The 14,542-nt window shown below is 39.0% G+C and overlaps 1 protein-coding gene across 7 annotated transcripts in view; it reads left to right on the forward strand.

The window, feature by feature from the left end:
* rimbp2a (RIMS binding protein 2a) overlaps positions 1-14,542 on the forward strand; it is a 53,071-nt gene that overhangs the window by 18,030 nt on the left and 20,499 nt on the right. For all 7 annotated transcript variants that reach the window (XM_067574405.1, XM_067574400.1, XM_067574402.1 and 4 more), the window contains exons 2-4: positions 7,230-7,319; positions 9,139-9,261; positions 12,270-12,374. In XM_067574405.1, coding sequence (XP_067430506.1) covers positions 12,273-12,374 — 102 coding nt within the window. In that variant the 5' untranslated portion in view covers positions 7,230-7,319; positions 9,139-9,261; positions 12,270-12,272. The remainder of the gene's footprint in view (positions 1-7,229; positions 7,320-9,138; positions 9,262-12,269; positions 12,375-14,542) is intronic.

Raw genomic sequence — 14,542 nt, forward strand, 5'->3', positions numbered from 1 at the left:
AAAACATGCTTGCGATGTGATGCTACAGTCATGTGGTTTTACAGCTGCAATCATTCTGAAAATGTTCCTTGAATTAGATAATCTGTTGAAAAGCAATAACCCTGCTCAAAAGTCCCTGCTCAGAAATGCATTGCCCCACAATAATGTAACAGAACACTAAAATAAACCAAAACTTTTTCCGAAGTAATTTCCAAAGCATACTAAAATGAATGGAAACCATTCTTGAAAAGTTGGGAAATCAATCTAAAATCATATAATATACTTTTTAAAAAATGGTTGCCAGTACTGTGAAGTATAATGAGATTTGTAGTTAAATGCATAATACATGATCCAGATGTCACTTGAGTCCCCTTAAATTTTAATAGCATGATAAAATTGTTTTTTAATTTAACTTTGTCTATTACAGTTACTTATCTATTTTTTTTTTTTTATTATTTAACTGTATTTTACATTTCTCTGAAAAGCACTTTGGTCATAAATAGACTTGACTTGACTTTTGACTAATATAATGACTTAAATGGTTCAACAACTATGTAAATCAATGTTTTTAAAGGGTGAGTTCACACAAGTTACAAAAAAGTTGTCAGATGATGTTAAGGCTTTTCTACAATAGTAAGTTTGAAAACATTGGTATAAACAAATTGAACCATAATGACTTGGGAAACAAACAAAATGAAAATCACAGTATATAATGAGATAAATCATCTATGATTTATATTCCTCAATTAGGAATCTGAATATACTTCCAATATATATACAAAAACTTTTGATATTTTAACCTAAAATGCGCTGCAACATGCAAAACCACCAGTGTTATTATTTTTTACTTAAAGATCCCCTCCAGATATGTTTTAAGACATATAAAAATACCTGCTTTGAATAGTGATTTGTGTCTGCTATAGTTTATATTTACATTGGCATTTTATTTAAAAATGTAATGTTGTGGTATTTACTGTTGCCACGACAATGAAGGTTGCATTTCAGGTGATCATTTTAACACAAACCATGATCTTTCCCTAACCCTAACCAAATGGTTTTTGTGCCTAAACCTAACCAGACCTTAACCACAGTGTTGTCACATCATAAAACATAGTCACTTTTTAACAACAATTTGTAATGGTTTTGGAAAGCTGGAGTGCATTACTTTGGCTGCCAGATGGTGTAAACGTAACTACAGGCCGTTTGTGCCGGCCTGAATTTTAGACCTATACTGTTGTTTTTTTATGAGAATGTGTTGCATTCTGAACAGTGAAAATCAAACATCCAGGGGAAGTAAAACATAATTTTGAATGGAGGGGACTTTAAGTTTCTTAGTACTTAGTAAATTTTTACAGCACATGTCCTGGTGTACAATAGTTGAAAAGGAGCTATCCGTGGTTCTGACTGCTCCAGACATTAGATAGTGCTGAACAGACAGCTGATGTTGCAGCAGCTATTAGTGAAGTTCTGGCTCTGACTCCATTTGCTCATTCTCCAACCACATCAGTGCATAACAATCTTTGAATCAACACACACACACACACACACACACACATATACGCACCAGCTGCAGTCATCCTATTAGCACAAAGTTTAGTGGAGATAAGTGGAGGCACTTATCTATTTATGAAATCACAGTATTTCAATAAGATGAAGTAGCATGAAGTCTTTTGTTTGAGGATCGTTTTAAACAACTAGACTGAGCTGTACTTAATATAACTTAGAAAGGACAAAAAGAGGTGATGATGCTTTATCTTTAAGCAAAGAATTGGCTGACATTAAGGTATTTGTGTTAAAAGTAAAGAAAATAAATTTGTCTAACATTATCTCTTCTCAGAAACTTTAGTCATGAACTCCAGTTTAACTTTCCAATGAACTTCTATGGGGAAAAAAGTCTAAAGTATGATTTAATTTGGCAAAACTCAGCTTTTTGTAGAACTGATTATTTGCGTCTTGAAGGTCACATCTTCATTGATTAAATTTACAGAATCATGGTGCACCTTGGTTTGTCTCTGACTTACCAGTGCTTCCACTGAAGACAGCAGATGTCGTCAGCGTCTTCCCACCCATGGTTAAGTGGAACAAAGTGTTTCCACTGTGACATCTAATTAATGACAATTGTCCTGGGAGTTGAGGGGGGAACAGTAGCAATCCTCTACACACAAGCATCCCATTTAGAGTAAGCAGTAGCCATCGAAGAAATATCTGCACTCATGATTTCATCTATTTTTCATTATGACTGCAGCAGCTACCAACTTATTCTTATTCAAATAATGTTATATTTCTGCCTGTATTTCTAAATTAAGCTAATCCAAGATTCGATCTATGCGTTGGCTTGCAAGAGGCAACATTTGGATGTTGCAATTAATTCCCATTAGTGGCAAATTTATTCTAAATAGGCATATCCACAATTTCAAAGCATTAACACTTCCTTAAATAAATTAGAGGCTTACATCACTGTAAAATCCCACCTTTACTGCCAAAAACGAAGATAGAAATAAATTTGATCAAAGAAAGCTTGATGTGCTCTGTAATGAACTGAGGGAATTATTTTAAGATTCTTTCCATTCATATTTAATTCAAGTTGGATCATTGTCATCACATGTCAGTAGATTCATTTGAGTACATTACCTAAATCATTTTTTAAGCAGTTGCCATTCTGCTTAAGTAGGTCAACAGAACCCAGTAGGAAATACTAAATACATTTCATACACTGACATCTTGTCGTCCAACTCAAAGTAACTTCCTGGTCTGGTTTTGACGAGAGCACAGAGAGTTCACATGACAGAAAACATGACACAGCTTTTTACGGATGCAATGACACATGATATTACAATGACCAGAGGCAATGCCTAAATCTAGTATGTCAAACCAATAATATGGTGTGAAGATGATTTCAACATGGTCTGATCACAATATTGTTTTGATTTGAAACTAATGATGAAGATTGCTGCAGTAAAAGTGATGCTCCTCCCAAAATATGTTAGCATCACATATATCACATCAGATAGCTTGAAAAGGTTTGAAGAACAGAGGCTGCAAAAACTCTACTTACAATGGATTCAAATGTTTGGTGGGATGTTTTAATAATAAAAAAAACAGCCATAAATCCATGAAGATTTCTAAAATCACCCTCAAATCTTTGCACACAGCCATGTCAAGCTTGTAAAAAAAGTGTGTGTGTTGCTGCTCTTCTATTGGTCAGGAGATCTGCTTTGTCCAGCTTTGTTAACCGGTCTCAGTAGACTCCTGTCACAGTGTGTTTTGACAGGCCAACATGTTGCTGAGGAGTATTTGTTGAGACATCGACATCTCATAGTGAGCTTTGCTTTACTTGCTTTAGGATTGCTCTCAAATGCATACATGTGCTCATACGGTAAAGCTCAGCACTAACCTTCATAAAATAATGAAAACACTTGTCAAATGTTCAAAAAGAAACTTTTAGCCCTGTGTACTAAGGTACACAGGGCTAAAACAAAAAAAAAGACATGACAATGAGACATATACGTTGAGAATGTAGACAATGTAATCAGACATGAAGTTGTCATAATGCTTTTCACTGTATTATATTTATCACAATACATGGTGTTAGAGATAATTGTACTAAATGACACCAAAAGTAAAACTATACAGATAAAATGTGTATACCCTAACCAACAACTTGAACCTAAACAAGCTCATGTCACACCTCCGTTCATCTCCTTCCACTGGCTCCTGGCGGTGGCTCACATCTAGTTCAAAACTTTGATGCCTACCTTTGGACCAATGGAATGGCACCCTCCTACACTGAGTCACTCATCAGGCAGTATATACTTATCCGTCCACTCCGGTCTGCAAATGAATGACGTCTGGTTATGTCATCACTGCCTGGTATGAAATCATGATCCTTTTTGTTTGTGGTTCTGCGATGGTGGAATGAGCTACCCAGCTCCATGTGGTATGCTGACCCCCTTGGTGCATTCAAGCAACACCTGAAAACTCAGCTCTTCTATGAACAACTTAACACTTGAGCCCTTTAACCTTTTGAGCACTTTGTTGATTGTTGCACTTCTTTCTCGGTGTTTATGGCATTTCTTATGTACTTGTCTACTTCCAGTTGTTTTCTTAGTTATAATAATTATATATCTCTGGTCAGCTACTTGAGAAATTGTACTACGGCTTGGAGTTACTGTCCTCTAATGCTTGATTGTCTTGCCCTGCTTGTAAGTCGCTTTGGATAAAAGCTTCTGCCAAAAGACAAAATTTAAAATGTATACAGTACATGCATGATGATGACTGTGATTTGTTCCAGTCTTCAACTTTTAGCTACATGGTACATCACTGTGTTCAGACTTAAAGGAATAGTTTGACATGTTGGGAAATAAGCATAATTGTCTTTCTTGCAGTGTTAGATGAGAAGATTGATACCACTCTCATGTCTGTCCATTAAGTACGGAGCTACAGCCTTGAGATGATTAGCTTAGCTTATCATAAAAACTGAAAGCTACCCTGACCCTCTAAAACTCACTAATTAACATGTTATATCTAGTCTGTTTAATTTGTACAAAGACCAAAGTGTACTGGGTGATACCAGGTTGGTAAAAACACTACTATAGTAAGGTAATTGATTGGCTCACACAGAGAACAATATCAACTAAAACTCCTGATACACACACTGAAATAAATTGAGACACACAAGTCGCTCATGTGGATCCACAGTCAGACTTTCTAAGCTCACTGAGAGGATGGCTACAGTGAACAGAGCAGATTTAGGGCCAGAAGCTAGGTTAGTGGGTTTGGGGAGAGAATGATAACCATGGCGGTGATGGAAGGGAAAGTAAATGCATCAGTGTGTGTGTGTGTGTGTGAGACAGTGAGAGATAGAGAGAAAAGACAGAAGAGGAAAGAAGAAAGAAGTTGTCAGAGTGAATTAGTCATTAGTGGTGTTGAGGTCTCTCCCCCTAGCCAGTCCACTCTCCCTGCACACACATATGGATTTCAAATTTCACAACCACACACTGTTTCACACTTACACGCACACATGCTACAGTTTCACTCAAACGTGGTTCTGCACAGATGTCCTTGGAGTGCTGTTAATCCCCTGTTAAGTTGTTTTTTTCCTTAAGAGAACACCTAATTATCATATCCTTTATAGCTTCACACCAGATTTTTCTGTTTATTTGTGCATATTGAAGGTTTAAATTGGCACAGAGTGCGTGTGTGTCCCTTGGCTTTGCAGTACAGCACTGTGTTTACAAGATGTTATGGAGTGTTAAGCAGAGCTGTGAATGTGTGATTCACTGGAAGTGGGAGGAAGTGGAGAAGGAGACATCATTCCTGAGGCCCATAAAAAGAAACCTTTAAGAGGTCATTCATTTTCTTTTTTCCTGCTTTCTTTCTCTTTTGTCGTCACACCCTGGAACCCTCAACCAAACTCTAATCATTCTTTTGCTTGACCTATCCTCCTGTTTCTATCCGTCAGTGTTCTCTCCAGCCATAAAATTTCTACACACCCCTTTATTCCAGTTATCTTCACATCCCTTCCCACTCCACTTCCTTATTGTGTCATCTACAAGGCCGTTTCCTGAGGTGTCAGCGCAGAGGACGACTACAGCTGGCACCTCATGATGTGCCATGTCTCCATAATTGACAGTCAAAGGAAGGGGAACAAGATCATTTCTGGCCGCCACTGTATCTAGGTGTGGTTTGGTACACTGAGCTGTGGTCTGCAGTGATGTGCTGTGGCGACAGCGTTACACAATAAGAGCAGCGAGTGAACTCACTCACCAGTCTCTGTGTCTTCCTGTCCTTGTCTGTTCTCTATCTGTATCTTGGTTTGATTGTGTCTTCCTCTGACAGCCATGGCTGTCTCTCTGCCTGCACACAAAGAGATGGATGAACCTGGCTGGCCCCTCACTTTGTCTGTTTCTCTCTCTTCCTCCTCCTTTCCTCTGGGGTTTATTGAGTTCCTTGATTTGTACTGATAAATTTGATCATAAACCTCCAGGCTGCACCGTATTTTCTTGTGCACAAGCTGGCATACAAAGCTTGAACTCTTCTTTTGCTTGAGTATATCATTGCAATCAGACTCAAGAGAGCATATTGCATATATGTATGGTGTATGTTATGATCATTTTCAGGTAATAATAGACAGTATTAGACTATACAGTAATAGAATTGGAACACATCTACACATATTTAGAAGGTACTTGAATAAATCCTCTTTTAGAGGCTACAAATACACATATCTGTATTTGGAGGCAGTATTTTCAGATCAATAAGACATGTTGAACCAAAATCCTTCTGGTCTTTGAAGCCACCATTACCAGGAAAATAAAACATGATTAACTCCAGTCCTGCAGACTGCTCTTTGTTTGAAGCTGAATAGACAAAAAGGCCAGACTGCTATTATAAATATGGGATGCTGAGAATGACAATCAACAGTCTGAGCTCATTTCAGCAGCATGAAGTGGTATTACAGTATGTGCCAGGATATGACCAGTCACAGTGAAATCACTCTTGAATGCTCAGAACTGTGATAGGAGGAGAGCGTTGCCCTAGTTTGAGTCTGCCGTAATTATGTAATGCTTGAGTACCTGCAGCACCAGCGGCATGACAACTTCTGAATGTGAATCTGGGCAGTGGAGAGTGCAGATAGGAACTGCACACCTCTTTTCAGTCCTTTCTACATGGCGTGCAACTTAACGTCATCTTGAGCTTGCTAGTTTTTTCGGACACTATGCGCTCATTTGCGCATTTATCATTTGACTGACACACCGGCTCTCTCTTATTCCATCCTTTCATCTCCTCCGCTTGTTTCTTTTTGCCTAGATATCTCTCCCTCAAACCTTTTCCCCCTTCCTATTCCTCTTTCACACCATCCTTCCAACCCAGTTTCCTCCCTCTTAACCCTCCATCCCCTCTCTCGCCTCATCACTTTCTTCTTGTTCTTCCCTCTTTTTTTTCTTCTCTCCCCCTCCCTTTCCTAATTCCACATACCAAATGGTTGGTGACAGTATGCAGCTGTGGGTTTTGTCCTCCAGACAGCATCTTAGAGAAAAGCTTAGCCACACACATAAACATGCGTACAGACGGAGGGTGGGATCGGCACTAACCTGAGTCTTTCATCTGTCGCTTATGTAATAGTTTTAAGATGAAGTTGTGACGATGCATGATGCAGCCAGGCAAAGAAGTCTTTGCGATGAGGGAGATCATGTATCATAACATAAAAACACACTAAACTCTTTTGTTTCCCTCTTTTTTTTCTTTAGAAAGCAAAGCTCCATGCTGCCTTGCAGGAGAAAAATCGCCTGAACCTTGAATTGATCAACGGCCACCTAAAGGCATCCAAGTATGACCAGGTGTGGCATTCACACATGCAGCGTACAAGCATGTATTGCACACACATACATACACACACACACACACACACACACACACACACACACACACACACACACACACACACACACACACAGACACAGAGTTTGTATGTAGCCCCTACATCACTGATATAGGGTCTACATATCACATACACAATGTCTTATGAATGGCTGTAAAATCTGTCTATTGGCATTTGTGATCCATCTCTACAGATCAATACACATGCAGCCTTGTTATCATCATATACTGTATGTTATCATGTGTTGTTTCTTTGTGTTCTTTATATTGCTTCTTCACCCAGGGGTGTATACATGTGGTATTAGTGTCATGTTTTGTATTTTTAGGCTTAAAGCTCCATTTTGGTGTTAAATTAAAGGAGTGTCTGATAAACGCTCCTTTTCCCTCTCCTGTCATTGTGTCTTTACCGGCTCAGTCAGCCTGAGCCTCACTCTCCAGTGTGCACACATGCATACATAAACACACACACACACACACAGACCCAGACGGAGACAGTGTCCGTCCGTGATGGTAGGCGATTAGTTACTCTGGCGCTAATAGTGACTTTCACAGAGGGGGCAGATTTGACACGTGTCCAGGGACTCAGCTCAGAGCTTTTGCTCCACCATGCCACACAAAAAGATGCCATCTGTGCACCGACAAGGTGGGCACAGAGATGAAAAGGGAAAGTGGGGCCCAGCCCCGCCAGAAATACAGTATGAATGAGTGTAACCAGCTTGTAAGGGCAATCGTGGCAAAGACAAAATGTACTGGACTGTGAATAGAGAGAGAATGTGGACATGTTTGTGTTTGTATTTCCTGGGTGAGACCAAGGACAATTTTCCCACCACAGCTGGACAATAAAGTTTATTCTACTCTATTCTATTCTATTCTATTCTATTCTATTCTATTCTATTCTATTCTATTCTATGAGGGAATGAAAGAGGATAAAAAGAAAGAGACGCTGAAAGGCAGAAAAGAAGAGACAGGGAACAAGGACTTTGTGATATAATTATTGAATAAAAGTAAAGCTTGCTCTAGAGGAACTTTGTCAGAGTTCAAGAGAATTAACTAATAAAAACTGTATTTAGAAATTGTATTTTTTGTTAAAAGAAAATGTTTATTTTAATATTAATATTAATTATTTGAGGTTTATTTTAGTTCAGAAGGGTCTAGGGAGCCATTGACTCCAGCTCAAGTCATAAATTCCTTTTTATGAATGAGCTCATTTTCTTTGCAGCAGTGTAGTTTTGAGCACTTTGAGTGAGCGAGCTTATCTATTGTGCGCTCGTGTGTTTTGTTAATTAATGAGATGATTGGCACACGGCTGAGGGACGGTTCGGCTCGATCCTACGAGGCCACCTTCACAGGAACCAGCCTAGCTCAAGGCCTCGAGACTGATGAAGAAACGAGAGGCAGAACACTCAAGTCAGCAGCTCTGTCTCATCAAGGCTAAATGGAAATGTGCTGATTAATTTCTCTTCTGACTATGAACTCCCAATCAACCCTCCAGCCAAAAAAAGCCACTTCTATTCATAAATGTAAAAAGTAGGTCTACTGCAAGGACAAACCTCATAAAAATTGCATGCTTGTTTCCTTCTTTTAAAAAAATCTACAGAAAATGGCTACACTTTGAAACTCTTAAAGTAGAGCAAAGAGAAAATTAAAGTGTTTTCTTCCCTCATTTTGATGTGTTTTTTAATTTTCTTCACTGACTTTTTTCTTTTTTCTCTTCCTTCTCTTGTTGTCTTTTTCTTGTCCCTCCCTTCTTTTGCTCCTGGACTCCATCTGTTCACATAGGTGCGATCAGACTATGACCAGCTGAGACAAACCTTTGCTGTGGTGAGCCAGGAGAGAGACGTGGCCCAACAGCAGAGGAGACAACTTCAAGGCAAAGTGGAGAACCTGGAAGAGGTTCTAAAGGTGAGACATCTATGGATTTATCTGTGCTTTCATCCCACATACCCCTTAATACAAGAATCACTTTAGCCTTCCTTTAATTTTGAGGAAAATCTAGGGAGCCTGGAGCTAATTCTCTTTTTCATTTATCCCTCTTCTCCTCCTCTCATGGTACAATTTAAATTTGATGAAGTTTTAAATATAGTTTTTAACAAATCTTGTACCCTGATTTCTCATTAAATGACACATTTAAGTCTGTCTCCGTAATCATCTGTCAAGAGTTGGGAGGTTTTACTCGTCTGGCAAAAGGATATGGAGAAAGAGAAACCATGTGACCAACTCAAATAACTTAATAATGTCAGAAATCAATTTTGAGTGTTGAGGGAGAGCTCAGAAACCTTGTCAGTAAGTGCTTCAGTGCTGAGTTTTAACAAATAATGGATGTGAAAATGGACTACTTGATCAAAGGGTTTCAAATCACATTCTCTTGAATATTTCCCCCATCAAATACATTTCCTCTCTCTTCCCACAGTTCCTACAGAAGGGAGATTTAATTATTTGAACTTATGGATTTGATAATATAATAATTGTATTTGAATCTGACTTTAGATCAGGGATTGATAAAATAAATCAGGGATAATTTATTCCACATCTCCACTGCTCTTTGGTGGAGGAGACCACTGAGCCAACCCTACATGTCAGACACGTCAGTTTGCTCATTCCCATCTCCACTGTGTTCATTCATCCCTCGTTCACCACAGTGGTTCTGTTCGGCTTACATCATCACACCAAGATATTCACTGCTGCTTTTGGAAATTATTCCCATCACCCATGTGTTTGTTTTCTAAGAAAACTTTTAGAAGGAAAGTGATGCAAAGTGGGAGGTGAAGTTTCATCACTTTCATGGAGAAGCTCTTTTTTCATGGTGCTCTGGTCAGCCAATAGTAATCAGACACAGCCTCGCTGTGCCGCGAGACACACTCTCATTACAAATCCTCGCCTCCCTGCATCTCCTATTGATTGTCTGTTTGTCAGGATATTTGAGAGAGAAATGTACCCATCTGAGAAAAACCGACCTGCTCCCTAATACAGCAAAGAAAGTTTGTCACTTTCTCATTGTGTATTGATTATGAAGACAAAGAGACTATTTAGAGAAAATTACGCAGGGCGATGTGGGTGGAGGAAGGAGAGACGGAGGAGACACAACATGAAAAAAACAGAAAAAGACAGACGGTTGATCTTTTTTTAAAGGCTCAGTCAAAGCCAGTGAGATACAGCACTGACTATGTTGGTTTTAAAGTTATATAATATGGTAACAAAAGGCTTATTTCATGGGGGACTAAGACACCAGTTAGCACAACCTCATATTATTCTGGGCCTTTCTGTCACAGTAGAGGGTGTGCAACAACCCAAAACAAATGCATAGTGGCTTCAGTTGTCACTGAAGAGGACAATCCAACTAACTAGGCTGCAGAGCTTTATTAAAAGGAAAACTCTGGCATTTTCCAACCTGGGTCTTATTCACATGACTGTGGAAATGCTGACTGTGGGTCATGCAAACTTTGCACTCACTGCCTTGCTTCATTGAAGAGGAAAGACCTCTTTCCTCCTTTTAATTATATAAAAAAGGATAAACAATACATTTAAATTACATTTTGTCATTACTGCAAAAAAGAATGACTAAATGTGATTTCAGTTGGACGTTTTGCTTTCAATCTCAATCAAGTCTTTAGGGGTCGAGTCCAAGTCTCAAATCTACAGCTCTTGCCAGACTAGACTCCACCTGTTTCAAAGGTCTCTGTCTTTACAGAATTGTGTACCTCACAAACAGCAAACAAACAAATGTTGCATCTCCACTTGCACTGATGCTTCAGTGATAGGAAAGGTTGGCAGTAGCCTTAGGTCTTGAGCAGCAAGCTTGTTTAAGGAAGGTTGTTGGTTTGAATCCAATGACACACTGAAAAAAAAAAGTCTCGGGAAACTGAATCACTACACACAGCACTTGAAATCCAGCTGCTCCAGTAGGTGGTTGTTGCTCAGGCCTGTGTCTGTTTTTACATGAAAACGGGGTGTTTCCTGAAAATGTAGGTGAATTCATCGAGTCCTCCCTGAATCTCCAAGAGTTAAAAAAAAATAAAAAGTTTTTCTCTAAGACTCCAGTGACAGCCCCTCAGCCAGCCCAGTCCTTTCTGCAGCTTAGAGCTTCTCCCTGATTATGCAAAGCAGTGGCTGCCTGCTCAGGACACCTCGAAGCCACTCCAGGAGGTAAAGAGGCTTTTCTTTTTTTTTTCTTTTTTTCAAGGGAGAGAGAACACAGAGAGAAAATGATGAATGTCAGAGCTTTCTAAGCTGTCTATTCTTCTTAAGCCTGCAGAAACATCTTACAGCCTTAACTCTGTTTCTGCAAGATGTGGCAGCTGGTCGTGACTCTGTGGATAGATACTGTATAGTCATGACTCAGCTAATTTGGGAAAGAGTAGATTTGGGTTTGGAATGGGTGACCGGGTGTGACAGCTTTGTCTGACTCAGTTCAGGGTATACAGTTGGTTGGGTGTGATAGATATGCTTATGAATTATGAAAAAGCCCATATTGTGTAACATGATACCTCAATAGTGAATTTTATTGATTGGTCTGCAAGACTTTGGTGAGTACATTGTTTTAATTTGTGGTATTTATGATTTTAAAGCTGATGTGACCAACAAACAAACCAAGAACAATCCTGATATCACAAAATGTGTGTATTTGTTTCACAAATGTCAGAATTTCCTGCAGCTGATTGCCAGTCAGGTGGATTGGGTTCAATTCTTCAAAGGCTCCGTGCCAGAATGATAGCCGACCCACTGCAGAATACACCCTCCTTTCAGTGCCAGCAATATTCTGATAATTGTTCAGACTTGCAACATTTAGCAGTATCTGTCACCATCAATAGAGAAAGATTGTGGTCGGGGTATTCTTTTGGGATACTGTCGAAAATCATCTCTAAATAGCATCTTTCATCATAACCACATCCTCACTCTTTGTTTCTCTCTAGCATATGCACAAGACTGTCGAGCTGAAGCAGCAGCTGCAGATAGAGCATGAGCAAACCTTGGTGGCCCTTCACACCAAGCAGAGGGAGATCAATCAACTGCAAAAGGTATGTTCATTTTCATACTTTTGACGTAACCACCCTGGGTCATTGATTTTGTGATAGGAGCAGTGACTCTATGCCAGTGTTTCCTTGTTTAGTTATTGATGTGTCAGTAGCCAGTTTGTGCTGAATCACTGTCACTGGCTACTGTATCAGGAAATATAAAGACCCGAGAATCCTGTCCAAAAATCAGCAGATTTCATTCGAACTGCAGTTCTCCTTTCATGCTGTTTGATAATGTGATGAAGAGCTTTATGCTAAAAATGTTGCCTTTCGAGTTGTTGATAAATTTATACACTTTGGAAACTCCACTGTGCAGACATGACTTTTTTCATGGTGTTGTGTTCTATCTGACACCTTTTAAGATTGGGATATATATGTGTGTGTGTGTTCTTACTCTTATTAGAGAGTGGATAAGTAAAACTTCAAATATTACAAAAGGACATCTAAATTATAAGTGATTCGAATACTTCTGATATTCAGCACCAGTCAAAAATTTGGACACACCTTCCCATTTGCTTGAATGAGAAAGTGTGTTCAAACTTTTGACTTGTACTGTACTCACTCTGATTCAATTTTACCAAGCCTGGCCCAGATTGATGATTGGATGCACTCAATCATCCTGATGATGAATCAGAGACACTTTTGAGTCTACATTTTAATTGTACAATGAACAATTATTTAGTCATAAATGTTTTATTTGCTGTGTCTTTGTCTTGTTGCAGCATCATTTACTGTTAATTGTTTACGCATTATAAGAAGATAAAAGCTGTCCAAATATCCCATTTAAAATCCTCTTATTTTAATGACTCAAAATACCTAGTGGTTTAGAGCACTCAGGCTTTGATATGGTCATAAACGACTGTTTCCTCAGAGATCTGTGAGGTTTGTCTGTCTGAACCTGCTTATCGTCCTGTCTTTGCACTGGTGTTTGTTCAAAGAGAAACAATCCACTAACAGAGATTCTCACACAGAGGTTTTTAATGTTGAAAACTTTGCTTTTACTTCTGCTACTTAGCCACCACTTAGACACTAACATACCCCAAAATAAATCAGTTACTGTTCATCAGAGCAGTGCCATCAAGAGCAGGCATCTCTTCAAGTACCAGTGCTGTGATCAATCAGTGAGCCTCTGCCAGGGTGTTGGGTTGACAGTATTTCAGCTGAGTGCATGGCTGTATACAGGATTTTAGAAATACCGAAATACTGATGGCCCCCTGAAAGAATGTTGATTTTCCTGATCTAAATATGTGCATTTTAAGAAGAGCAAAAATTGGATAACAATAGCTTATAACCATATTAGTGGACAATAACATTAATTATCTGTCAAGGAGTAATGCATGAGAATTAGATAAAAGATGCAATATGTAAGTCTGAAGGAAATACCAAGAACTCCTTTACAATTACCATGCAGTGCAATGTTCCTCTTTGACAGGTTGATTATAACATCTTTAATGAAAAGGAGAGCTTTGCGATTCTCATTAACTTTCTCAGCATATGCATTGCTTAGAATAGAGTTCAAGCTTTTCTGTTGCTCTTGTGCAATTGACAGAATATTTTCAGCAAGATCAGAGGCCTTTAGATGCCCTGGACAGCAGCTGTGGTTCAAAATTATTCCCTGTTTCTCCCCAATGGCATTTTTCCAGTCTCGAAATCCTTCATTTATGAACATGGTGTTTGTTGTTTTTTTGCTAAATGACATGCAAATAGCACAGTGGGTGGAAACTTCTGAAACTTAATATCTAAGCCAAGGATATTTCTCCTCCCACTTTACATTACAGTGTAATTGCTTTTCGCCAAACTTTGTTTTGGGATAATTATAGTAATGTTTGACCCATTTTTTTTGAGAAGGCATTATTTTTTCTCATCTGTGAGTGGTTTATTTTTTAACTTGGCTGAATCCAGCTCATGTAGAAATGTGTCTATTTGACTGACATCAGCTTTCTCCCCTCTCAGCTTGCTCTTCTCTCTTGTCACCTTTCTTCTAACCTCGCTAACGCTTTGCTTGGTGTCTCTCTCTCGTTTTCCTCACTGTCTCTTGTGCTCTTGTGGTCAGCCTCCTTTTCTGTGTCTTTCTTCTTTCCATAACCTGCTCTCTCTCCTTCATATCCTCTTGTCTCTTTGCATTCAATATTATTTCTGTCTGTTCACTTCTCTGTCCATCTTCAACTTTT

This window comes from Thunnus thynnus, chromosome 19, assembly GCF_963924715.1.
Source record: "Thunnus thynnus chromosome 19, fThuThy2.1, whole genome shotgun sequence".
In the NCBI taxonomy this organism is placed as follows: domain Eukaryota; kingdom Metazoa; phylum Chordata; class Actinopteri; order Scombriformes; family Scombridae; genus Thunnus; species Thunnus thynnus.